Below are 26,585 nucleotides of genomic sequence, written 5' to 3'. Positions count from 1 at the left end.
CCCCCAAGAAAATGTACCAAATCTTATCAGACTTCAGTATCACACAAAGTATTTACTCCAATTTAGGGTGAGGATGTGTTATTTTATCCTCCTGCTAAACTGAAGACATGTTCAGATAGGGAAAGAAACATGAACTGGCGCTGATAATTTAAAAAGCCCTCTTTAATATCTTTCTTCAGTGGTGACACGTCCGTATTCCTGTCTGTACTTGATGGTCTTCTCCAAACTAAAGTACCATGTGAAGAAATCCTAGCACATACCCTGCCCTTTTCCTACTTCAAAAATAAGGAGAGAAAGAGTATGCAGTTTTCTGCTATGATTTTTCTTTGTACATATTTCTCATACTCTCTAGTGGCTAAAGAATTCACCGAATGTTACCCCACATTTCTCACGGACTAAGGGTCTCCCCACAAGCCCACTCCCTGCAGGTCCCGGTCCCCCGCCCCCGTCTGTCAGAACCTGGTCCTAATCCTGCTCCAGCAAGACTCAACGAGCGCATCCCACCCTCTTCTGTCTTCCACCTGAAAGTAATATGAAAGCTGATAAAGTTTATAAATTCCCACTAATAAAGCTAATACAGCTTTGCAGGAGTGAGGGCTTTTAATTGCGGTTGTCTGCAAGAAGGCAGGAGATGATGTGCTGGCTTCGGTGGGGTCCTTCCGTCTTAAATGGTAGATAGAAAACTCTGACTCGGCACGAGCACAAAGCTACCTCAAGCCCCCTACACCCAGTCCCGAGTATTTCCACCCAGAACCACTTCATCTCTTAATCTCCTGCAGCAGAGATAACATAATTGCACTCTTGATTACAGAAAGCAGATGAATTTTCTGCACATTAAAAATGTTCAGACCCTCGCCTCAGTAAATTCCTTCCTTTGAAATTTCATGTATTATGGCAATACAAAGCCCATTTCGTCTTACTTCAGCATCGAAAGCATGTAGGTAATTAGATGAAGGTGTAAACTCTTGTGAAGGTGCTGGGAAGGGCAGTCGGCATACGTGTGCGTCTCATGGTCCTGCACCTGTGGCACCCCGAAGTCTGTGTGTGTCCAGGCTGACCCGTTAAAAAGACGTTTGTTGCCCTGTCTGTAATCCGTAACTAATATTTTTATTTGTAAACTTTGTACAGTGCCCAAAAGCTTTCTGGGCACGTCAAACACTTTTCCACCCACCTGTCTCTTGAGGCTGATTGAGTTTTACTCTGTGGCCTTTTCCCCTGGTGTTCCAGGACAGGAGAGGGGCTCCCTGGGACGCCAGGCTCACCTGCCTTCCCGAGCCACCCCCTTCCCCCCCGCACTCCTGACCCGGAGCAGGCCGCCCATTGAGTTTCCCCAGGAAAGCTCAATCCTGAAGTGCGCCCAGCAGCAAACAGCCACTGTTGGCGCAGATTAGCATTCCCCAAGCAGACTCCCACTCTGCCAAACGCCGGCACCCTCGGAAGCAGCTGAAACGTTGGGTATTGGTCATAGTTCATTCCAAGTAGCGTGAAAAGTAAGCCCAGCGTATACCTCTGATTCCAGAAATAATACCTTTTCCAGAGACATTGAACGGCTAAATCAATTGTGTCCTATAGTTCACAGCTTAATGTATTTCTCCTAATAAAATTCCATTTGCCAAATGACAAGGAATGGTGGATTTGTGAAGTGATTTGCATCTGCTGTGTTCTTAAAAGTGATTCCAATACACAGAGTATAGTAGGTGCCCAAACCTCTGTTAAATGGTTTTGAGCAAAATGTAGGAAAATCATTAAATGATGCTTTTTTTAAAATAATCTCTCTTTATTTTTTTTTAATTAATTAATTTATTTATTTTTTGGCTGCATTGGGTCTTCATTGCTGCTCGTGGGCTTTCTCTAGTTGTGGTGAGCGGGGGCTACTCTTCGTTGCAGTGCGCAGGCTTCTCGTTGCGGTGGCTTCTCTTGTTGCAGAGCACGGGCTCTAGGCGCGCGGACTTCAATAGTTGCGGCACATGGGCTCAGTAGTTGTGGCTCGCGGGCTCTGGAGCGCAGGCTCAGTAGTTGTGGCGCACGGGCTTAGTTGCTCCGCGGCATGTGGGATCTTCCCAGACTAGGGCTCGAACCCGTGTCCCCTGCATTGGCAGGCGGATTCTTAACCACTGCGCCACCAGGGAAGTCCAATAATCTCTCTTTAAAGACAGTTGTGTCAGAAATTTTTACGTCAGACTTCAAAACTAGGAGCACTTTTAAAGTAAATTTTGGAGTTTTATAAAGTGTAAAAATATAAAGGATTATCCAGGAGCCTGAAGGTCAAAAGCATCAAGACAGAATTACCCTAAATGAATGTTGTTGAAAAGCCCCTTGTTTTTAACTGCGGTGAGGCCTCACAGGCTGGCCTGGGGGCACAGTTGGCATGATCTGCGGAGCCAGAAATGACCAGTGAATGGAAACCACCAGCCAGTCTGAAAGCATGAGCATTTGCAGTGATTTTCACAGCAGACCTGAGGCTGGGGGCCAGGATGATGGGTCCAGAAATCGCTGTGATAAGGCTAAACAGCTCCTTTAAGTAACAGGTTGCAGTTGTACAGTTAGGTGTGCAAGTATGTATATGTGCTTTACATATACGTACGTAAATGTTTTGGATCATTGTACTATTTTAAGTAGCTAAACTCTTAGGGGTATTATTAGGTAGCTAAACTCTTAGGGGTATTGTTAATCTGCGTTCCAAATCTGATATTTTGGGTGAAGAACCTTTACTGGTAGGAAATTTGGGAACTGCAGGAACACGATAACAGAAAGGTTGCCTGGCAGAAACTGCCCGTCTGGTGGGCAGGGAACACAATGCCCAACACTCACCAGCCGGGAGGCTGCTGCCGCCCGACTGGACGGCTTCACAGGCCTGCTCTGGGCGGGGCCCCAGCCAAGGCCCAGCTGCCACCCGCTCGCTGCGGCCAGCAACTCCTCGGGCACGTGCGTGGGTCTAGTAATAAAGTCTTCTCAGCAGCCCCAGGGCGAGGGTCTTCGTGCCCCCAGTCTTTGATGAGGGCTCTGGGGCACCGAGGGGTGGGCACCAGCCCGTGGCCACACACACAGGGCTTGCTGACGTCAGTGCTTGACGTCTCTCTTTCCGATGTGTTTTAGCACGACTGAAAACACTGTGTACACACACTATGTATGTATGTTTGTGTACAAATATATACGAACAGTCAGTGAATTTGAGAGAGAAACCGATTGTGCCTCTGTGTATATGTCTCCACACTAAGATATATATATGAATTCACATGCTCTGTGTTTCTCCACTGGTCTTGTTCTCTCTGAACTCTCCTACCTGCCTCTTTTTTTTTTTTTTTTTTTTTTAAGGATCTGACTCTTACTGAGATGGTAGTTAATCAGAGTGGGTCACATAAATTAAAACTGTGATTCTAAAGTATATAAAATTAGACCTACCTCTCTAATTATAAAAAACCCACATTCTGATTTACTGAATCACTGTTCCTTCTACAAGGAAAAAAGCACCACCTCATCTTGTGGCTTTGCAGAGGGGACACCTTAATGAAGAAACAGAAGACGTCACACTGTGTGCTGTCTCTTCTGTAGGTGGTGATGGCGCTTCTCAAGTACTGGCCAAAGACTCACAGCCCAAAAGAAGTCATGTTCCTAAATGAACTAGAAGAGATTCTAGACGTCATTGAACCGTCAGAGTTTGTGAAGATCATGGAGCCTCTCTTCCGGCAGTTGGCCAAGTGTGTCTCCAGTCCCCACTTTCAGGTATGTGGCCCAGAGACGGTGGGCTCGTGTCACTTCCCTTTGGAGCTGGTAGGTCGCAGTGTGTAGCTGGTCATGTTTTGCTTCTCGGGTAATTTGAAGGTAATATTCAAGCTTTTGCTTCAGTGTATTTCAGAGTAAGATCGTGAGACTTCAGCTCTACAAAATACACTCTAGCACCTCGTCCCCCCCTTGTCACTGAAAACGTGTTTCTCAATAAGAGTAATTAAAGACAGCTTCTCTGTAAACGACCTCTGTCTCTATGTTCACTGGGTTCCCAGACGCACACAACCTTATTCTCCACAACTTGAGTGATGGATGCTTACGGAGAATATAAAACTGTTTAGCTTTGCGTTCCCGCCCTCCATAAGCTCTTCATTTCTGACATATATGAGTTTGTGTCCCTTTACCCTTTAAAAAACAGTAATGGTTCTGATTTTTGTCCCTTCCACATTCCTGTGTGAGAGGTGCCTCGGTCATGCCACTTCCCACTTTTCCTGATTTCCTCTTCATACCTTCCGAGCCCCTTTCAAAGGTCATCATCCCCAGTGGCTTTTCCAGCCTGTCTGCCTCCTTTTAACATACTGGGGACCCCATCTTTTTGTATCGTTGAGACGGTATTTGTTGTGAACTCATCGTGCACAAGGTAGAAATCTAGGCACAAAAGGAGCAACACCTCACAGTCACCAGGGAGTCGGCAGCCCAGCGGGAGAGGGGAGACGTGTCAGCACGGCCCCAGGTGACATCCACGTCTGCGTGGCCGGCGGTTTCAGAACTGGCTGCCTCGGTGGCCTCCGCCCCTCCCGTGTTACCCGCCTTGCTGCCCTCCCTGCTGTCATCTCACGTCCCCTCCCTCAAGTGCCTCTGCAGGGACAGGCTCCGCCACCACCCATTCTCAGCGGAAGCCACGTTTCCGCACACACGCCAGCACTCCCTCCCCTCCCCTGCTGCCGTTCGCCGCACGACTTAACACTTCTAGTAAGTCAGACACTTCGCCCATCATTTGTTTACCCCCGTAGAACATAAGCTCCATGAAAGCAAGGATTTCTGCCTCTCCTGGTTCACTGCAGAATCCTCGGTGCCAGACAGCACTGCGCGTGGTGTAGACGCGTCATAGATGGGTGGTGGATGGCTGACGGATAGGTAAAACGAACTCATTTGACTTGTCTCCTTGGCATCTAGCCCATGTCTAGCAGAAACGTTCATTGAACTCATGAAAAAATGAGTGACAGTGATCTTGACAGACAGGAAATCATCGGCCTTTCTGTTGAAGGCTCTTCAGGGTTACAGTCTAGAGTATTTTAAATTGTAGAAATAATAATTTTCCAATCCAGTATAATTCATTTCCCTCTTTACATGTGTAATGGAACGCTTTAATCATCACAGACAACAGTCATGCCCTCCGTCTTTCAGGTGGCAGAGAGAGCGCTGTATTACTGGAATAACGAGTACATCATGAGTCTCATCAGCGACAACGCAGCAAAGATTCTGCCCATCATGTTTCCATCCTTGTACCGCAACTCAAAGACCCACTGGAACAAGTAAGAGAGAGCTGGCTGCCGTCAGATCGGGCCGTTTTTAAATTTTGCATATTTTGCTGATACTTCAATTACGATTGAATCCAAGCCTGAATATCAGTTAAAAAACAAGATGCCGACTTCTTTGTGGGCTGTAGTCAAGCAGAAGTGTGGGCTGTATCTTGGCCTTCCGTTCACGTCCTTATCCCCGTGTCGAGCCCACGTAGGGCGTATTGCCTCACTCCCCACCCCCCATCTCATCCCCGGCGGGGTCGGGAGCAGCATCTTCCGGGCCGCCTCTTAAGTTCCCTCCGGGACAGTTAAAGACTGTCACAACCTCAGGGCTCAGTCCCTGCAGGGGCACAGTGGCCACCCCACACGCGGGGGCCCCAGAGCCCTGCTGACACTCACCCTGGGGAGCCAGAGAGAAGAGCAGGTAACCTAAACACCACTAGGCATCTTGACGTCTGCCCCTGCTTCTCCCCTTTGTTCTCTCACTTACTGAGGATGAACAGACTGATTTACTCAGTGGTCATCTCCCGAGACCTCAGCAGTCAGTATGGGTGCCGTGTCATCCGTGGCATCGTCTCTGCTGAGCTGGTACTTGTGAAATGTGGGCCATTGAAATGGGCTGATAAGTTGGGAGAGGAAACAGTCTGTGGTGGAGGAGGGGAGGGAGACGGATCAAAAAAGATGAAGCATTCTGAGTTTCAACACGAAGCTTTCGTTACAGGACAATACATGGCTTGATATACAACGCACTGAAACTCTTCATGGAGATGAACCAAAAACTATTTGATGACTGCACCCAGCAGTTTAAAGCAGAGAAACTGAAGTAAGTTGCTCCTTTCAAAAGTTATTCTTTCAAGGATTTTTTTTTTCCTTAATCCTGAATAAACCTCTCCCATTAGTTTGTCCTAAGAAGTTATTCTTCACTTTAAAGCAAAATCAGCCCTTTTGTACTTGGAAAGCAAATTGAAACTTTGTTATGATAACTTATTTTCAAAGAACACATGTTTAAAGTTAGCTATTCTCTGGGAATTCCGTGGCGGTCCAGTGGTTAGGACTCAGCGCTTTCACTGCGGTGGCCCCAGGTTCAATCCCTGGTCGGGGAACTAAGACCCTGCAAGCCGCACAGCGCAGCCAGAAAAAAGAAAAGGTTAGCTGTTCTCTCCGTTATGCTACTAGTTTAATCATTGCAAAAAGTGCATGTATAGTCACGAATTTAACTTTCAGGATCTTTGCTTTTCTTAGGGGACACTTAAAGGCAATAATGTGTAGTAATTTTTCATGTTTATCAGGCAGGAATTTGAACTGTATCCTGTAAGGTTTATATGAAAGAGCAGGAATCTTCATCCAGCGTAGCTCTATTGTTCTAATTTGTTGATCTCCATAAATTCGGGCATTCTCTGGAATCTAGTGCCAGAGTCCCTCACAAAATCAGGGCCCTGCTCTCACACTGTGAGGACTTCAGAACCCACATCTGTCCAGGGACAGGCTAGATCAGGGGTCCCCAACCCCAGTTAGGAAACAGGCCGCACGGCAGGAGGTGAGCAGCGGGCGAGAGGAGCTTCCTCTGCCGCTCCCCATCGCGCCCCATCGCTCCCCGTCGCTCCCCGTCGCGCCCCGTCGCGCCCCATCGCACCCCATCGCACCCCATCGCTCGCATTCCCAGCTGATCCATCCCCTCCCCCACCCTCGAGTCCGTGGGAAAATTGTCTTCCACGAATCCGGTCCCTGGTGCCAAAAAGGTTGGGGACCACTGGGCTAGATGACTCTGTCCCTAGGCTGTGCTAGTAACAGTTTGATTCACTAATTATCAAAATCACATCTTCAGAGGCAGGTGTGGACGTGGGCAGATTGGATGCTCTGTCACTGGAAGCTGGCCGAGGGAGATAAACTTTGAATGAATGTAATTCAAATTACACTACATATATAACGAAGCGCCATGTTCATTCCTGAGACAGTGTGTGTTTACCTATGTGCAAGGCCCCGTTACGGGTTCTGGCAACACAGCAGTGGATAAAACAAACAAAAACCCTTGCCCTTATGGAGTTCACATTCTAGGTGGTGTGGAAAGAGAAAGACAGCAAAATACAAATGAGTAAGAGACAGTGTGTGAGGGACAATGACAAATGAAGCAGGAAGGGGCGCCGGGAGCCGACTGTGGGCTCTTTAAACCTTCAGGCTGCCTGGCCCGTTCCTGCCTCAGCCGAACGCAGTGTTCAGGTGTGAAATATGTGAACGTCGGGGCTTTTCTAACGGCACATCCTCTTTCATGGAACATCACGTTTCTGAAAGGGACCTTACAGATCATGTAGCACATTTACTGGATTAAAAAAAAGAGTTGGTCCCACGATAAGTAATGTACTGAAGGTCATGCGCCTTGTTGGTGTGGATCTACAGGCTGTGCCTTGGTAAGGACATCTTCACCTGGTTCCTTCACGCTGAGGTGTGGTCTCACTTTTCATGGGTATGTAAGCTTCTCACCAAAATCATATATGTCCTGTGACGAAGCAACAAAACAAGGGGAAGGAAGGAGACAGAGATGTGCTTGTGCAAGTGTTTCTAAGAGCTTAAATTCTTAGACATGTTAAAATTTTGGTGTATTTATGTTTTTAACTCTTTTCCTCTAAGCCCAGTTTCTTTTTTTTCCCCTTTATGTACCTTGTGGTCACCACTGTGACGTACGTGGAATAAGACCAGACAATGACAAAGGGGAAATAGGTGTTGTGTTGCTGCCCACGTTCCCCCTTAACGTTTTCTCTCTTGAATTTGATTTGTTTCTCTAACACCAATGACATTTTACTATTTTTCAGAGAGAAGCTAAAAATGAAAGAACGAGAAGAAGCGTGGGTTAAAATAGAAAACCTAGCCAAAGCAAACCCCCAGGTACTAAAAAAGAGAGTAACATGAAAACGTCTAGGGTGTAACTTGAATATTTTTATGAGATAGGAGTGTGGATTCATCGTGAGAGGGGAGGGAAATCAATTTCACTAACACTGTATATGAAAATATCTGCAATAAAAATACTTTTCAACTTTTGTACAAGTACTTATTTTGCCCCACAAAGGTTTTTACCACAGAATTGACATTTTTTTTATTATTATGCTTTTTAAATAAGATATGAACCTTATGAATATACTGTGGTAAAAAGAAAGTAAGGATACAAGCTCTGTTTTGGGCCAAGATTGTAATTTGCTTTCTCAGATGTCATAGATGCTGTAGTTCAAACAATATTTTCCTTTCTTTTTAATATCAAATTAATTCTAAAGGAAAAGAAATTAGATTTGAAATAGATTAAGTATGAAGTCAATGTCCTCTTTCCTCAAATGAGGTTTCTGCAGGCTGAACCTTTCTCGTTAAAAGTTGACCGACTTCTGTCATCTTAGCCGCTAATCCTTTCTCCCATCCCAGCACGCCCTGGCAGGTGGGTGCCAATGATGTGTCTTCTGGAACTGCCAGCACTGAAGCAGTGTCCCCCGATGCATTACCTCGGGCTGACCCCCGGGGACTGGGGGTTGGAGCCGTGTCCCGACAGACGTTCTTTCTGATGCTATGTGCCTGTCCGATTATCACTGAAAATCATTTGCCACGCTAAGAATTCTCAGGCTGTCCTCAGCTCCCCAGAAAAGATTTTACTTTCTGAGGAAAACTGCTCGGCTACCCCTAAAATCCTGAAAGGTTCAATACGGTGAACCAGGTTACAAGCTATCTATTTATTTTCTTTGGTGAGAGGTATGCATAAATCATTATTATCTCAGTTGCCATGTGGGTTTTAAATCTCTCTGATGTTTAATAAAAAGTGATACATGAATACAGAGTTAAAAGTATGTACTTTACCTATATAACAACATACTGACTTGTATTCCCTCTGATAAAACTATAATCAAGACACAAACCATAGGAAAATTGAACGACATCCTTAAGTGTATGTCCTTGATGCCACCTGAAACAAGTAACTGGCGTTTTTCTAACCATTTTTATTCCATGCTCTTACACAGAAATGCTATTTTATGTGAAAATAGCATGTGAAACTGTGTAGTAGTTAATTTAGGTAGATAGCTATGAGTATGTACTTTTAAGAATAGAATTTATGTTGAACGTGAGGTTAAAACACTGACTGACGTTTGCTGTAGGACACAGTACGTTTGTTGTAGGACACAGTAAAATCATACGTCTGGGGCAGTGTGGGTGGATGGACCCTGCCCGACGGGGCCCAGGCCATCTTGCTCTGTTCAGACGGCCCCATGCCGAGGGCAGACGGGTCCCAATCAGGGTCGTCAAGGACCCCCGTCACACACACCCTTGAGATCAACACCCTTGAAAAACATGTGAACCGTATACAGATCAGAGGGTCTAATTTTATTTATTCTACCTGGAAAATAGGAATAATCTCATAGAAAATCGCATAAAGCCTTACATTACAAACGAAGAGCTGGCTGTGATTGTATTAGCAAAGGTGGCCTGGTTTCACTGCTGTGCTGTAACAGATGTTCCTTCTAAACTATATATTGTCCTCATTTCTCTTTTTCTGAACTTTTCCTAAATGTTCTTCCATCACATTTTTATTCCTGTGGCTGCTCTGTTTTAAAATGTCTCGGGCCACAGCCTGAGAGTGGTGGGCTTTGCCTGCGCTCACCCCGCACCGTGCTGTGGCGCTCTGACCTCAGCGCCGTCCTGCTCGCGTCTGCGTGTGAAAACCGCCTGTGAGCACACCCCAGCAGGTCCTGTCCGCATGCTGTGAGCACACCCCAGCAGGTCCTGTCCGCATGCTCCAGTCCCCCGAGCAGTGTCTGAAACGGAAGGTACTTCGTGGGCTAATATCTCAAAGCTGGAAATGAGGGCCTTGGTACCCGCTGTTCACTCTCTCTCTCGAGAGTCCTTTCTAAGTTCTAGTCGTTGCTTGCTATTTACAACAGCAGCAAAAAAGTAAATAGTGTTGTGGGTAATACAGCTTGCGCGCTACTTCCGTAACGAAAACATGTAGGTGGGTTTTTGAAGCCCGATTCCCCATCTCAAATCTGCCGTCCTGAGAAATGATTTAATAGCTTCCTTATTTTAGGTGGGTTCCCAATCCCTCACTCTGTTCACTGGCGTGTACCTAGAAGTCTTCCTGATGCTGCCTTGTGTTTTCACAGGCTAAGTCTTTCATCTGCTTGGAGATGTGAAAGCAGGTCCCCGTTTAGGCTGGTTGGGATTTGGAAAGCTGTGGTCCTTCAGGATTTGGGTTGCGTTTGTTTTAGCAGTTGGGGCAGTTTCAGCTGGGGTTTCTTAATGTCAGATGTGATTTAATTTTTTTAAAGTCATGAAATAGTGAAGATTTCTAACATAAATGTGCTTTTCCTAATCCACCCAAAGAGACCATATAACAGTTTTCCTCCCGTCTCCCTTTTGTGGGGATCATGTGAAACGAAGACAAGGCACTTTTGTGAATTTTAAGTGTGGCTCTGGCTCAGTGTTTCTGCCCCTTTGCAATGACAAGACGATGCCATAGGCGGCCCAGGGCACAGAGTCTGGTTGCCTCCCTTTCCTTTGGGAGATCAGCCTCTCTGGGGAAATGTGCGTTCCTTATTTCACCTGTTGAGAACTTCAGCCTCGGGAAGGTTTTTATTCCTAGTGAGAATCCTGTGCCCCCCCACCCTGCTAGTGATGCTGATTTCCTATAGACATTCTGTAGCATCCTTGTGTGTACTTTTCTTTGCCCTGAGCCCCAGCAGGGCCTCAGAGCCCGCACTGCTCTAGGCACGGCCGCTGGCAGGGTCCGTGTAGAGCGCTGGTGTTCTCTTGGCGTGGCCGCAAGCTGAAATGCTGGTTAGAAACCATCCCCGCACCACCTCCCGAGCCCTGCAGCGTCTCTGCTCCGTCTGCCCCGCCCAGCTGAGCCCCGGAGGGCAAGGCGCCGTGCAGGCCCCAGCTCCCTGCGCCCAGCGGGTCACCACCTCTCTTGGCAGATGGGTGCCAGCTGCGCGTCCCAAATGGTAGCGCTTTCCCAGGATACAGAAATGAGAATGAGACACGGCCCCAGGTGTCAAGGAGGCGAGCCAGATGGAAGCAGAGAGAATCCAGTCCAGACGGTCAGATGGTAGCACACGCTGGGGGTTGTGCTGGCAATGCTGGCGAGAGGCCTGGTCGCGCCTTTAGAGGGAGACACGTAAAGGAAGGCCGGAGGGTAGCGTGGCCACGGCAAGGTGTCCCCACGGGCACCGGGACCTTAGCCCCCAAGAGTGCTGGGCCCCCTGGAGGTGGAGCCAACCTCTTAGAGGCTCACCAAGGGGCTTAACCAGCCAGGGGCTCAAGGCAGGGGAAGGGGCGACTGGGAAACCCAACTGTTCGTAGACGGAGCGTCAGTCATGGGGGAGGGTGGGTGTGGTCTGTGTCAGGGACAAAGCTGGAGAGGGGGCAGGACCCGTGGATTTTATCCCCAAAACAGTGCAGGTGTCACAGTGTCATCCAGAGCCAGTGGCCTCGGCAGGCTTGCGCTCAGAAAGCTCTTCCGACGCTCGGGGGCTCCTGGGGAGACGTGTGGAGATGACGCTGCTGGACGGGCTGACGGGGGCGGCAGGCTCAGGGTGCCGCGGGGGCCTGGGTGCCCATCGTGTGGAGGAAACGGAGCCAAGGGTGTGGCTCCCGCGAGGGAACGGCGCGTTTCCCAGGGTGGTGGAGGGGCTGGGCCAGGCGGCCACGGGGGCGGAGGCGCGGGCGAGGGTCAGCGAGACCTCGGGGCATGAGGAGGGGCACAGACTGTCGTCCCAGCAGTGACAGAGGAGCGAGGGGCTGGGGCGGCCGACGCCACAGGCCAGGGAAGGGGAGCTTCAGGGACGACTGTGGCCAGCGCGTGGCCACACAGCGGTCACCCACGGCCTGGTGCCCGGCGTCCTGTCGGAGAGGCGAGGCCCAGAGCCGCGGGGGTGAGCCGAGCGGTCAGGAGGAGGAGGGGCTGCTGAGAGCTGAGCGGCCCTCCTGGTCCCTCGCCTGGCGGGAGGGAGGTGGTGAGCCAGGCGGGGCGGGGCGGGTGCCGGGTCCCCAGCCCAGGCAGAGGGGCTCGCTGTGGCCAGGAGGGCGTGAGCCGGGCACAGGGCCTGGGGGAAGGGGTGCGAGGCTGCAGCTCGGAACCCCAGCTCCCCCTTTACTGGCCTGGGGCCCCGCGGTTAGCGTAGGTACCTCAGCGGTCCCGTCAGCCAAATGGGATCATAGCACACACTTTACAGGCTGTACTTGGAATAGCGCCCAGCTCGCGGCAGACGCGCAGAGTGTGGACGCCAAATGCTGAGGACAGTCAGGGCATTCCGTGTACCTTAGCTCACCTGCGCCATCCCAGCCACCTCTGAAGTGATCTCATCCCCACGTCCCACTCACGGAAACAAAGTCAGAAACCCGTCCTGCTCAGAGCAGAGCCGGACTTGGCCCAGAACCCGAAGGGAGTGGAGTCCCAGGGCGCCCCGTGGGGAACAGGAGAGGGAGCCAAGGGGACCCCACTGACACGTGGGCGTACCAGGCCTCCTGCAGGGCCGGCCACGGGGTTGCAGAGTGAGATGCGAGCTGTGGGACCGATTGGGGTTGTGTCGTTTGGGAGGAGAGCAGAGAGGGTGTGAGTAAAAGGGTGTGACCAGTGATGGGGTTTAGGCGAGTTTGGAAAATGCCGAGAACGTGAGGACCAGGAGCGAGGGCGCAGATAGAGGAGGGCAAGGCTGTGCGCAGAGGTTGGGGGCTGGAGGTGGAGGTTTCCGCGGGAAGCGTTGCCGTGACCAGACCCAGGCTCACGGGGAGTCAGCAGGCCGGAGGCTCCAGGGCGGGGTGTTGCCCAGCAAGGGGCTGGGACAGTCTGGAATGAGGCGACGCCAGGGGCCAGGCGCTGCAGGTGTAGGCCGTGCAGGGAGCACTTCCCTGCACGTGGGCTCCCTTCAGGAGGGGCCGCGGGGGTGGCTTGGGCCAGGAGCGCTGGAGCCGAGCCCTGAGCGCTGACCTGGCCGAGAGTGACTCCGCGCTTTGCATTGCAGTACGCAGTGTGTAGTCACGCGAGCGCCATGAGCCTTCCGGTGGCAGTGGAGACAGATGGGCCTTTATTTGAAGATGTGCAGATGCTGAGAAAGACAGTGAACGAAGAGGCTCGCCAGGTAAAAGTGCACAGAGCTAAGCTGGGTGCGCTCCTTAGAGACTTGCTTCAGACGTGCCTGTGATTTTAGTGATGTAATAGACAGCAGTGCCTCCTGTGTAAGCTAAAGCGAAAAATTACATGGTGGTAATCTTACAGGAAACATTTCATCCATATATCTTAGACCAAATTAGTAGAAACAGTTTTTAAGGATGAAGTATGTGCCTGAAATGTGTTTCTTCATTTACTTTAACAGTAATAATCCCAATTCTTAACTGCAGTCAAATGTTAACGAGAGCAAAGACTCAAAGGTTTGCGGTAAAGTCTTCCCTCTCTGCTCCCTCTGCCCCCTTGCGACTTCTGCTCTGGCCCAGAGGCGTCCCCTCTTACTTCTCCACAGAGTTACTGCCGGCCCCCGGGCCCCAGGACGTCAGGCAGAGCCCTCATCCTGTCAACAGCAGGGTCACGCTGCCTCGCAGGCCTGTGCCAGGGTCAGGGCTCTGTCAGGACCCTCATGCGATACCTACACTCAAGTAGTTCTGTTTCCACTTTGTGGAGATGCATACTTAGATCACCACCGATCCGAAGAAAGGCCCCTGTCACTAAATGGGGAACCTTTACGACTTAGGCTTTAAAGAGGGTAGTGGGTGGAGTTCCCGCGTATAAGGGGCCTTTCAGTTGCTGTAGGTCTCTGATTGTACCTCCTGTTCTCAACCCTTGCAGTTGATAAAGTGCTAACTGGATTTGGGGATATGGCCCTTTCTGACTCTGAAACTTTAATCCCCTTTGAGCTAAGAATACCTAAAGACATCCAGCACTACAATCCTGAAAAGTAACAAGTTAGGCTAAAATTATAACTGCATACTGAATGCAGATGGTTTCTAGATGATAGTGTCATTCTGAGCTCAAACAGAGAGGGTTTTTTTTTTTAACCTACTTGTTTTTAACTCAAGTAAATTGTATTCCCCACCTGATCAGACAGGATGAGGCATCACCAAGAGCACAGGCTCTAGACCACGCAGACTGCGCTACCCAACACGGCAGCCCTGAGGCACACGTGACATGTGGCCGTCTGCACTGAGCTGCGCTGCAGCCCAAAACACACACGGGAACTGCCAGGCTTCGTGTGAGGAAAGGACCTAGAAACATCTCCTTCATAATTTTCTGTTACTGATAACATGTTAAAATGATAGTATTTTGGATATACTGGGTTAAATTTTTAAAATATTATTAAAATAAATTTCATCAGTTGCTTTTCACTTTTTCAATGTGGCTACTAGAAAATCTGGAATTACATATGTGGCTGGCATCGTCTTCCGACCAGGCAGCGCCGTGCCAGATGCCTTTTTCTTGGTGCTTCCAGAGTAAAGCACCTGCACTGGCCCATCCTTGCCTCTTCCTGCCTGGCTAGCTCTTGGCCTCAGGTTAAGATAAAGGCAGGTGGACGCAGACACTAAACATACAGTGCAAGAGCATCAGTAACTCGTTTTCTACTTAATCCAGTTGGATTCCATAATTTCCTCGCCATATTCTTAGCAATGAACAGATTGAATAAAAAACATGAAAATCCTTATCTTTTTCTCTCTCTCTGGGGTGTTAATTTTCTTACTTCTTAATTTTTTTTTAAACTTGGAATTTGAGGCCACCTCTTTGATTACCATTTTGATTTTTTGGCTTCAGGTGGGCTAAAGACGTGAGCACTGGCCTCGTTACTGCAGGCAGTCAGAGGGAATCAAAATCAGGGCCCCTCCTACCAGCAAGCCTGCCCGTGGGTTTGTGACCACACGCTAGTCTTAAGGTCACTCAGGCCATACAACATAGAAAAGGAAACTGAGGTCTTACAAGCCAGTCTTTACACATTAAATATTTTTAGGGTTGGAGGATTTTTCTTTTTGGTAGGTACATCCTTTGACTTGATAACTAAAGCTAGGAAAAGAATAGACTATGCCCAAAATGTAATGAACGTATTACATAATTACGTAATCTATGGACCTGTTTCTGATTTAGGGCCCACTCTGTAGGAGATGAAGAACGCAAATTAAAATAGCATTCTCATCTTGAGTAAGACTGCCTCTGAAAGTCAGCTCTAGTATCTCCGTGGTGGCCGATCTTCCAGCGGCCCTTGGAGGAGGGTGTGTCTCCTTCCCTGCAGGAGTTACGGAGGAAGCAGCCTCTGTAGTCATCTACTCGTTAGTTCTGAGACACCATGTGTAGACAGGACATTGCTTGGAGAACTCTTTTAGTTTGCTGGTTTGTTTTCATGACTTTTGAAATTAGACTGTATGACTGAGTTTTCTGTGTAATTGACATTCGTACAAAAATTATCCCCCTACTCATAACCTTTAGATTTCTACAGATCACATTTCTGGGTTGGAAGACTCCATGCTATTAAGACGTCAGTTCTCCCCCCAAATTAAAGCAATCCAGTCAGAATCCCAACAGGCACTTTTCTTTTTTTTAAAGACATTGGCCAGTTAATTCTAAAATTCATATGGAAATGCAAAGGACCTAGAATAGCCGAAATAACTCTGAAAAAAGAATAAAGTTGGAAGACTAACACGACCCAATTTCAAGACTTACTGTAGATTTCTGTGGATCAATTGAATTTCCCCCAAATATCAAAATAATCCCACATTTCTTTGAAATGATTCGAATGTGGGCTCAGGATGCACGTGAGGTAAATGACAGTGTTGCCGGAGAATCCAGGAGAGGAGACCCTAATGCTAGTTGAATGTACTTGGTGGAATTTTGTGGAGGAATTCAATTATATATTTACCTGTCAGAACCATGATTTGGGTTTCTTTTGAGAAAATTGTGTAACCCTATATAGAACCTCCAGAATAAACTAGTAAAGTTCATGTGAATGACATTTATATCAGAGACATTTAAAATGTTTTACAATTCTCATTTTTGACAGTCGGTCGGGAGGAAAGCAGTGTCAACCATGCAGTTAAGGAAGGTGTAGAAAGACGGAAGGTGGGAAGTGAAGGTATTCCTTACTCAATACGTAGAAGTGTATTTAAGGCTTTTATATTTAGGAAAAGCACTGACAATGTTATGTACATGAAGTATTTTCCCTTTTTTCCCTGTCATTCCAGCTTGTGATGGTGAAGACAAAGAAATCTGGTCCCTCAAGAGATTTTTGATGAGTTCTGTCCTAAATTCAGTAGTAAAACATGCACTCTTCTGTATGATATGACCCACCCCGATGTTGTTTTCCCATTTACTGTATAGATTTAGCCTTTCAGAGCTGCCATTCTGCTGCAGACAGAGGCCGTTTCTCTCCGGCTTGCGTCTCCGTAGGGGCGTCTGGGGCAGCGTGTCCGTCTGTCTTGTCTGCCCACCGTCGACAGCATGCTCGGCCCACGCATCCCTCCACCAGTGTCACTCGTCTAGGGGGACCGTCTGCATGATGTCCCACTCTCCTGCTTCCCCTTTTTCTGATTTTTTTTTCCCCCTCGTCGCTTGTGAAATTGCTCTCTGCTTTACATACTGGCTTTAAATGGCTATGCAGAAAGGCTCAGATGGGTCCATCACACTCTCTGTCCTTCCAGAAGCTTCCAGGGTCATGTTTGCCTTCTCAATTTGCATTTATTGGTTCCAGGCATTTTCTATCAAAATGTTTCTTCTCTTTGGAATGCCTGTTGCGACATTTATTAAATATTTCAAGTATCTGGAAGGCTTGATTTTGTTTTGCTTCCCTTTGCTTTGTTTTACAGCTCTGCCTGGAATGGACATGAAATTCAGGGTAGAATTTCCCTCTGAGTTTTGCATGGGTTGAAGGCAAACACGCTGCACAGACGAGACCACTCTTACAAGGACTGTGACCGTGACAGGCAGCCCCTCGGGGACGGGGGTGGGTGACTCCACAGTCTTCTGACACGCAGGGTTGTCCTGAAGACATCTTACACTAGTTCCCAGGAGAAAGAAATCAGAATTCCTGCCTTTGCCATAAATGAACGTTAATATTCAAATAACAGTTCTAGAAATAATCCTAAAATGATGTCACAGAAAATTCCTTACAAACCTTGATATTATTGAGGTTGTCAGAGATAAATTTGCAAAGAACCCTAAGAAATATTAGCTCTGCAAAAGTGTGCACTTTTCATATATGGTGTCTGCAAGGCCTTGGCTGTTTCATTAACGCAAAGAGAATTACACTTTGCATGTCGTACCACCGATGTTGGCAAGCTGGGTGCTGTAAGGAGTGGTTAGGGATACGTTCTTTCTGTTGTCAAGTGGTTGACTTAATACAGGTTTCTTCTGGTAGGTGTTTGACCACCACCACAAACGTAACTTCTTCTCTTATATAATCTCCCCTTTGCTGGAGACACTAAACAGAAAGGAAGGCGTGGTTCTGGTTCAAGTTCCTCGTGCACGGGCAGCCTACTGGTACCTACGTCGTGTCTAGGTGATTTAGGTGGCTTGTTGTTTTGTTTCAGAGATACTGCTATTGATGCAATGGCCCTACTCCAAAACCGAATAACTTGTTTAACTATTATGCATGGAAATGGATGCTTTCGGTGTATAAACACCCCATATCAGGCCCCCCCCACCTTTCTTTGCAGACACAGATCTCTAAATCCCCATGCAAAAAGGGATTCATGTAGGGTTTTTTTGTTTTGGGGTGTTTGTTTTCGTTTTGTTTTGTTGAGTAAAACCAAAATTTCCTAACTTTAGGAAAAAAATGGAATGGAGAAGGGAGTCTTTTGTATCTTACCCTTAATATTAGGAAATTTTATACAAATAATTAAATACAGTTTTTCTGAATTCTAGAGGGTTTTTCCCCCTACATGACCCATTTAATACCTCTCATTTTAAGTATCGTTTTTCAAATTTGATAGAAGTTTTAGACCTGTTATTTATTGGTTTCGAGTCCAGTTTAAATATGTTATTCATTCTTTCTTTTTATTTACCTCCAAGGGAAATTTCAACTTCCTGACATGCTTCTGGAAGGGACATAGCCATAAAATGACTTCGGTAACATTTTATGAAATAGGAAGATTTTACCATTTATGGGATTTACTAAAACTGGTGAATTTGCAAAATAGCGGTACTCAATGCTCTGTACGAAACTACGCATTTTAGAAGACAACAGTGCCAATATTATGCATGCCGTCCTTGGGTTACCTTTAATAAACGAGGCGTTCTTGGTTAATGAGTGTGATAAGAGACATCCCGCCCTTTGTGTGCTCCAAATCCCCAGGGAGGCGCTGAGTGTGGGCACCGCTGGCTCAGTGCAGAGCGAGCACACTTCCAGGTCGCTGGGTCTGTAGCCAACGCCGTGCGTTTTTATTCCAGGCACAGAAGGACCTGAAGAAGGACCGGCCCCTGGTGCGCCGCAAGTCCGAGCTGCCCCAGGACCTGCACACCAAGAGCGCCCTGGAGGCCCACAGCCGCGCTGAGGAGCTGGTCCCCCAGGACGGGCGCTAGCCCCGACGCCGTGCGGGCGCCAGTCCTGCTCCGATCTGTAGAAAATACACGCTCTGTGTGCCATACAAATCAGTTACACTCGAGTCAAAGCTTTCTCCAACCCCGTTCTGTAGGCAATAACATCCTTCCGCCTCAGCTCGAGACTAGGAGTTCAAACAATGGTGACCACCCAGGGCCACATGCCGCCCATGGTGTCCCCTGCACGGTCCCAAGTAAGCCGGTTTTCCAAAATCAGAGCTAAGGAAAGCACCCTAGTCATCATCTTTACGTTCTCCCCAAATGGAATTTGCGATCATTTAAGATAGGTGGTCCAGGGATAATATCAATGTTTTTCAAATCAAAGGAGCACTTTAAAAAAGTATTACCTATTTTTTAAGACTTTACAACCCTTGAGATTGTTTCCACGTGATTGTTAACGCCAGCAGTTTCTTTCTGGGGTTTTTTGGTTTGTTTTTGTTTTTTAATCTCATTGAAGTGGTTGTTTGCTGTCATCGTTCCAACACAGCTCAACTGGGAAAGTGACACGACAATCCCCGGCCGCTGTCTTTTCCTAAGGTACTGCTTTACTTTGACCAATACCACGCGTACCACGTCCTGCTGCTTCTGTGTATTGCTAAAGCCATATTGCCAAGTCTGCGTTCCAGGACCAGGACCCGGGAGTGAGCTCGTAGGAGAGATTTGTTTTAGAAAGAGCTTTCTCTTGACTGGAATTGGAATGTTAAAGTGACGTGTTCGTGTTTTACTCTTTGCAGAATGATTTCTCTCTACTTACACATTGTTGCCCTTGAACAAGGCTCTTCAATTAATAAAATTATATTCTCTGAGAATTCCACATTTTGTAGAAAATTAGGACGAGATCATTTTGAGTGAGGCCAGCTCTCGGCCTGATGCAGGCCACCGCTGCCTTTGGGCAAAAGTAGCAGAAACAGCGCTGTGGGCAGGCACCCCCCCTCCCCACAGTGTGGCCCTGAGGGCTTCGTGGAGGAGGCAGCAGCGACGGCTTCCAAGGAGTCTCTTTGTGTTGAAAAGAGCGCACGTAATAGATGCCTCATAAGGAAAATACAGCGTCTTGAGTTTTCATCGGTCTTCAATGCTGCTAAATATTTCAGACTTCCTTGCATGTATTAAGCTTTTTGTTTTTGACGGAACAGCACGAGGAGAAAAATCTTTAAACTTAATGCTTTGTTCTTTATTTCTCTCCGGGTGGCCAGTATTTTGACTTACTTATCCTGCTTGAAAGCTATTTGAGATGCGTACTGCTGCTCTAAACCAGTGATTCTAGTTTCTTCTGTCTCTGGCATAAGATTCTATAACTTGATGTTAAATGTCTTGATGCATCAAAGGTAAAACGTGGCTTCTTTCAGGATCTGTTTTTTAGTTGAGGTCTCGGGAATCCACTCAGACATTGTGAGAAGCGGACGTGGTTCCCTGTGCAGCTGTGGTACCTGCTGCCCGTTGGTTTCACTTAAATCCTTTGATGATGTTTATTTCCTTGTTTCCTGTAGGAAAATCATTTGGAGGGAGGGGATTTCTTGTGTTCAAAGCAAGTACTGAATCAGAAGGCTGCCCCAGCTGAAAGGGGAGAAGCCCGCTTTGTGAGGAGGAACACTTCCTGAGAAACTTGACAAGTATCCATCCACTTTACCATGATGAAATTTATCATTTAAAAAAAGTTTAGATGCCTTCTCCTTTTGAGGGAAAAAGGGTGCTTTTTATTGTATAAAGCAGCGTCTTATGTATTTTGATAAACCATTGTTTGAACTTCCGTCTTTAGCTGATAGATTCTCAGATACACTTGATTTGGATGTTCTCAGTTATGTTTGTGACAGAGGTTTCTGCGAAGCCTCTCCTCTTGCCCTAGGGAAAAAGCAAAATCTCAGTGTTTGGGTGATGTGGAAAGCTCAGTGTATAAGAACATCTTTTTGTCTAGGTTTTACTTCTGCTCTTTATTGAAGACAAACATTCACCAAAAAGGGAGAAAAAAAAAAAGTTTTGAGAGAAACTAATTTTCTTTGACAAGAGTATTATTTAATATTTTGGCCTATGAAAGTTTTCCTAGTTAGTACTCAGATTCCATGTGCTAATTGTTCAACTGACATATTATTACATAGATACACTGTTTATTCTGTACCAAATTGATTTCAGAAGTACTACATTGAAAATAAACTGGTGACTGTTTTTCTTCATAAAGTTCTGCGTTTGGCATCTTCACTCTTTCTGAAATGTATCTGTACATCAGAAATGTCACTATTCCGAGTGTCTTTTTAGTGCAGCTTTAGTATGGCTTCCTTTTAATATTGTACATACATTGTACCTTTGTTTTATGGTAATGAGTAATAAAAATGTAGACTTCATATTTTGTACAAAATGTCCTATGTACAGAATAAAAAAAGTTCATAGAAACAGCAAAAATAGGTAAGTGGCACAATTATTTTTCTTTAGAAAATATCTGTAACTTTATGCTTTAGTGAAATGTTAAGTACCTACATATTTTTTAACATTTTGTAATTCAAAACTTTTTGTTTTGACATTGTTTATGAAGAGAAACTTCATACACTTGCCATTTAATATGCTCTTTTATCTAATTTTAAAAAAAACTCTAAAAATGGTGTATTATATGGACTAAATAAAGAACATGTGAATTTTACTGCTCATCATGACGCTAAATTTAGCCGTGGTGTTGGGCAAGCCGGTTCTGACCTCTGCCCGGCGACGGTTAGGGGCAGGGCGGCCCCGCCAGGGATACCGGCTGGAAGTCCCTCACTCAGCACTGGCTGGGCACCCACCCTGCCGTCCGTCACAGCCACGTCTTTGCTGAGCCCTCTGTAAGGTCATTTTTCTACTTTTCTAATGGGAAAAAGTAGAGATGACCTTTTAACGACCACCTCTTGTTTTGTGAGTAGGCAAATGTGAATCAGAACACAGTTTATAGAAATGGAATTATCTGAGCCCTAACCATGATGTTTAAAATTATTCCTGAAGAGACACTGAAGTCCTGAGAACAGAGTCGTGTGGCTGAGACTATGAGTTTGGGATCCTCGCTGATCCACTCCCTTCTTACTGGGGCCTCGCTGTCCTCACCGGTGCTGTTACCGAAAGGTCAAGGTCGCTGGGGGCAGGTCCAGGATCAAGTTGCTCCGTCCCGTCACTGCGATGACCTCGGCCTCCCAGCAGGCGGGCTGTGACCCAAGCCCCTCAGTTCCTTTATCTGCCAAACGGTCCCTGTGACTCCCCCCACCCCAGGACAGAAGTGCAGAAGTCGCCGTTGGAGCTGGGGTGCAGTGACAAAGCCAGGGGATGTCCCCGGGTGTCTGTGGCCTGAGCATCTGGTGATGGGGGCTGTTTTGGAGACACACGCACACCCCGCTTCCACCTCGGAGCAGGCGCCCGGGTCTGAAGGCACTTCAGCCCGGGTGCACCTGCTGAAACTGCTGTGTCCTCAGATCAGACCTGCCTGTTCCCACCCCCCTCTGGCTTGCTCGCTCTCTCTGACACAGACACACCCCGATGTGCTCACACTGGCACTGCACACAAGAGTCAGAATATGCAGGCGAGGGGGCACTGGGTAAGGGGCTGGGTAGGGCGGACCCCGGCACCAAAATGTCACAGTGAGAAGCCAGCCTAAGGCTGACCTCCGTCAGGGCTGGCAACCTGACTAGAGTCTTCATCGCTGTCTCCAAGTGCATCTTTTAGAAACCTGCCTCAAGTTAATTGTAAATTCAAGGGCGCCTGCTGACTCCCTCCTGCAGCCCCAAGGCCCACTCCGGCTGGCTGTGAGCCGAAGCTCCCACTTCGGCCCAAGCAGGCAAGAGCCCCAGGGAAGCTGTTCGGCACACGCCAGCTTGGAGGGTGTGCAGACCTTACTGAAAACAGTCCTCATCAGAAGTTACCGCGGGGTGAGCGCACCGACACCAGAGCAAGGGCACCTCCCCCCGACCGGGAGCCCAGCCTCCCGCAAACCGCCGAGCCGGGCCCCGGTGTGTGCCACGCCACGGCTGGCCAGGAGCCAAGGGCAAGGCATAGCCAGAGCAAGTGTTACTGGTGAATGAAGAGCTCTAAAGCTTTCTTTTTTTCAGTGTTGTCAGAATCCAGATGCTTCCGTAGTGAACGCTCTTGCCAGGAAACCTAGAGGTTGCTTCTTTCAGAAATATTTCTTCTTGCGTTTCAAGAAGACTAGAATAAAAAGACTTCCTGGTGGTCCAGTGGGTAAGACTCCACGCTCCCCATGCAGGGGGCCCGGGTTCGATCCCTGGTCGGGGAACTAGATCCCACACGCCGCAACTAAGACCCGGCGCAGCCAAAACAAATAAATAAATAAATAAATATGATTTTTTAGAAGGCCTGCTGTGGAGAATGAACTTGAGCAAAACCCAACTCCAGGGCAGGTGGCGGTAACAGGCACCGTGGGCCGGGGGAGAAACAGGCCTCCCCAGGCCCCGCGCCCAGCCTGACACTTCCGAGACCGTCCGTGGGAGGGCTGTTGCCAAGTTTGGGGCGTCCCCGAGAGCACGCTCAGGTGCACTAATTCCCTGGCAGTACACGCACAAGTGAGCCTAATTCCCTGGCAGTACACGCACAAGTGAGCACAGCTCTTGTACTCACGGTGACGATGTATGACAGCGAAAGGGTCCAGATGGAAATCAGCGCGGGAAGAGACGCACGGGCCAGCGGGGTGGTCCGGAGACCCGGCTCGGAGCTCGCCACCGTCCCCTCCCCATGGAGTCGCGCGGACAGCCCACTCCTCCCAGCCAGTGTGGCCCCAGCCTTGGCGTCCGGGGGTCGGTCACATTGACTGGCTGAGTAGCGTCCAGCCCCTCCAAAGGTGGAGCTGATTCTGTGCGGTCCGAGCCCCCAGCCCAAATCCCACTGTTAGCACAGACTATCCAGCGAGGCCCAAGGCCCCCGGGCCAACACGGACACCATCATCAGGCAGGACCTTCCCAGGGCTTAGAGGTGACCTGCCGGGAGCAAAGGGCAGACCCCTGTTTGGGCAAGGAGAGCCCTTCGGGGCACAGCTGCCTGGCCATCGAGGAGCTGGAAGCACAGAGAGGTTCGTTAACCGGCCCGGCCATGGCGAGCACGGGGAGAGAAGGGGGCCGGGGGCTCATGCATGCACGGCCTCTGACTCACAGCCACTTGCAAACAGAAAGGAAGGGGCTGCGGCTAAACTGTGAGAAGTAGACGCTTCCAGAGACGAGATTCGTCAGCTGCCCGGCGGAAGGACAGAACCTAAAGAGTCAGGGCAGGTCTCCATCGTCCTAAGAGGCAGTAGCTCCAAACCTTGAAATGGCTGAGGGATGACTTGCATTTAATATCAACATCAAATAAACATGGAACCACGCCTTGTTTTATTTTTCTCCCCTTCAACTCAGAGTCTGAATGTGGGGGAAATGTGTTCATTGCTCCCTAGGCATCTAGAATAGGCCATTTGGCAAAGGACATGCTGGTAATGAGTAGCGGAAGGGGAGGTGTCTAGGTAACCAGTCGTCTCGGTTATCAGTCTGGCAAGGTAAGGGCCCAGGCAAAGTCTCCAGGGTGGGAATCTCTGGCAAGAGACTTCCTGACTTCACTTACTCATTCAAAACACGATGAACAGGCCCACTGCCCAAACCAAGAAGCAATCCAGTAACCGTAACTTACATCGACATCCCTCACGAGCTTTCTTCTCCAGCCTGGAGACTGGCATGACTTCATCCCATAGCAAGTTGCTTCGTGGGTGAGGAGACCCAGGTCCCTGGAGGCTCAGTGAGCGTAAAAGCCACGTCTCCCAATTCCTGGCCCCTTGCTCGTGCCGACATGATTTGAGACCCCAGATCTTCTCCACCTAAGGTGATGCTGGGACTGTGTCGCATCTCTGATGGCTGTTGCACGGGTTCCCACCACCAGTCTGCACACACCAGTGCTGGGCATGATAAAGGGCTCCCCCGTACTCAAGACAAAAGGGCAACGAGCCGGTTCCCTTCCATTAAAGCCCTATCTATCCTTTAACTGACATGCTTTTCCTCTACTCTTGGCATTAAACCTTCAGGAAATGGCAAACAGGACTTCCCTGCTGGCCCAGTGGTTAAGAATCCTCCTGCCAACACCGGGGACACGGGTTCGATCCCTGGTCCAGGGAGATCCCACGTGCCACGGAGCAACTAAGCCCGTGCGCCACAACTACTGAGCCTGCGCTCTAGAGCCCGTGAGCCACAGTTACTGAAGCCCGCGCGCCTAGAGCCCGTGCTCCACAGCAAGAGAGGCCACCGCAATGAGAAGCCCGTGCACCGCAATGAAGAGTAGCCCCCGCTCGCTGCAACTAGAGAAAGCGCATGCGCAGGAACGAAGCCCCAACGCAGCCAAAAATAAATAAATAAAATTTATTTATTTATTTAAAAATTAAAAAAAAGTTTTAAATGGCAAACATAAATAGCAGTTTCTTAGTAATTCCCTACTTGAAAACAGTTGGCAATACCGTGTGCCACCCTCCACCACCCGGAAAAAAATAATACGGCAACAGGGCAGATCAGCCTCCTGACCTGTGGAATCTGGAATTCTGGGAACCCCTGGTCTAGTTCAAAACCCTTGTTTTACAGAAAATGAAATAGACCCAGAGACAGGAAAGCCCGGAACTAGTGGACGCTGGCACCCGGCCCATCGTACATATTTAATGGGATCTCAGAGTTGTGTGCTTGTGGGTCGTCCTTTATGTTGCCTGCCACTTGCATTCTTTCTAGGTTGTGAATTTTTAAAATATCTCTAGGAAAATGAAAGATTTACTTGAGATAGGCAACAAGCTTCATATGGAAATGTTTTTAACAAGTAAAAATTTAGGTATTTCCTGAATAGAAAAAAATGCCATATTAAAATCCAAGTTTCTCAGAACATTTGAGGAAAGCTTTTTGGACTCATCCGTGCATTGTACAGAATGTACCAGAAATGCTCAGTCATTTATAACCACACATTTTCTATTTAAAAAAAAAAAAAGGTACCCATATTTTTCACCCGTTGATCTTGCAAAACTTGAGTATAAAAAAATTAAAATCAAACACAGGCCCCCTAGGGTGAAGACTTGACCCAAGTGAAGATAGTGGAGAGAATTCCAATCAACAGATGTCTGTGCGCGTGTGGGCGCTGGGCCCTCAGGGTGCCTGGGACGGTCTTGACACCCACACACAGAGGGGCCGGTGCTGGCAGGACAGGCCACACCCGCCTGCCACCTCCCAGCCATGACCCTGCACTCGTCTTCATCCCAGGAATTGGTGCTGTCACTACTGCTGGTCAAATCCGGAACACGGCCTGGATTCTCCCCGGACTAGGGATTCTTAAATCCCAGAGACCGCGCCTCCCGGGTGCATCTCTGTCCAATTGCCTTGCCCCAGCTTCCATCATCCCCTAGACAGTGTGACAGCTTTCTCTCCAGAGCATCTTAAACAGTGATCACGTCACCCTCTTGCTTAAAACCCTTGAGTGGCTTCACATGGCACTTAAATAAAGCCTGAACTCCTTGCCATGGAGATAAGAATCTCTGATCTGACTCCTGCTGACCTCTGCAACCCGTGTTCAATGTGTTCCATCAGTGGCCTCCACGTCTCACCCGATGATCTCTTTCCCACCGCAGGGCCTTTGCACAGGCTGTCATGCCCATCCCATCCCCCAAAGTGGCCTGGCTGACTTCTTTTTATCCCGCCAGTCTAAACGGCAATGTTTTCTCTGAAAGAGTCCTTCTCTGACCACCCTATCGAGTTGGACACCCCCGTTACCCTCAGCCCACCCCCTTTCCTTCAGAGCCCTGATACAATTTGTAATTATATTTGTTTCTTAGTTAAGTGCCTCCACCA

The 26,585-nt window shown here is 48.2% G+C and overlaps 1 protein-coding gene across 14 annotated transcripts in view; it reads left to right on the top strand.

The window, feature by feature from the left end:
* PPP2R5C (protein phosphatase 2 regulatory subunit B'gamma) overlaps positions 1-21,168 on the top strand; it is a 133,000-nt gene extending 111,832 nt beyond the window's left edge. For 8 of the 14 annotated variants that reach the window (XM_082387452.1, XM_082387444.1, XM_082387450.1 and 5 more), the window contains 6 exons: positions 3,553-3,723; positions 5,134-5,261; positions 5,971-6,072; positions 8,057-8,129; positions 13,238-13,354; positions 18,634-21,168. In XM_082387452.1, coding sequence (XP_082243578.1) covers positions 3,553-3,723; positions 5,134-5,261; positions 5,971-6,072; positions 8,057-8,129; positions 13,238-13,354; positions 18,634-18,765 — 723 coding nt within the window. In that variant the 3' untranslated portion in view covers positions 18,766-21,168. Of the gene's footprint in view, positions 1-3,552; positions 3,724-5,133; positions 5,262-5,970; positions 6,073-8,056; positions 8,282-8,654; positions 9,771-13,237; positions 13,361-16,249; positions 18,595-18,632 lie in introns of those variants that run through there. The other 6 variants (XM_082387453.1, XM_082387456.1, XM_082387449.1 and 3 more) reach the window with 5 other exon arrangements.
* Positions 21,169-26,585: the final 5,417 nt, after the last annotated feature.

Source organism: Balaenoptera borealis (genome assembly GCF_965194805.1).
Source record: "Balaenoptera borealis genome assembly, chromosome: 3".
In the NCBI taxonomy this organism is placed as follows: Eukaryota; Metazoa; Chordata; class Mammalia; order Artiodactyla; family Balaenopteridae; genus Balaenoptera; species Balaenoptera borealis.
This window is presented reverse-complemented; position numbering and strand designations above follow the sequence as displayed.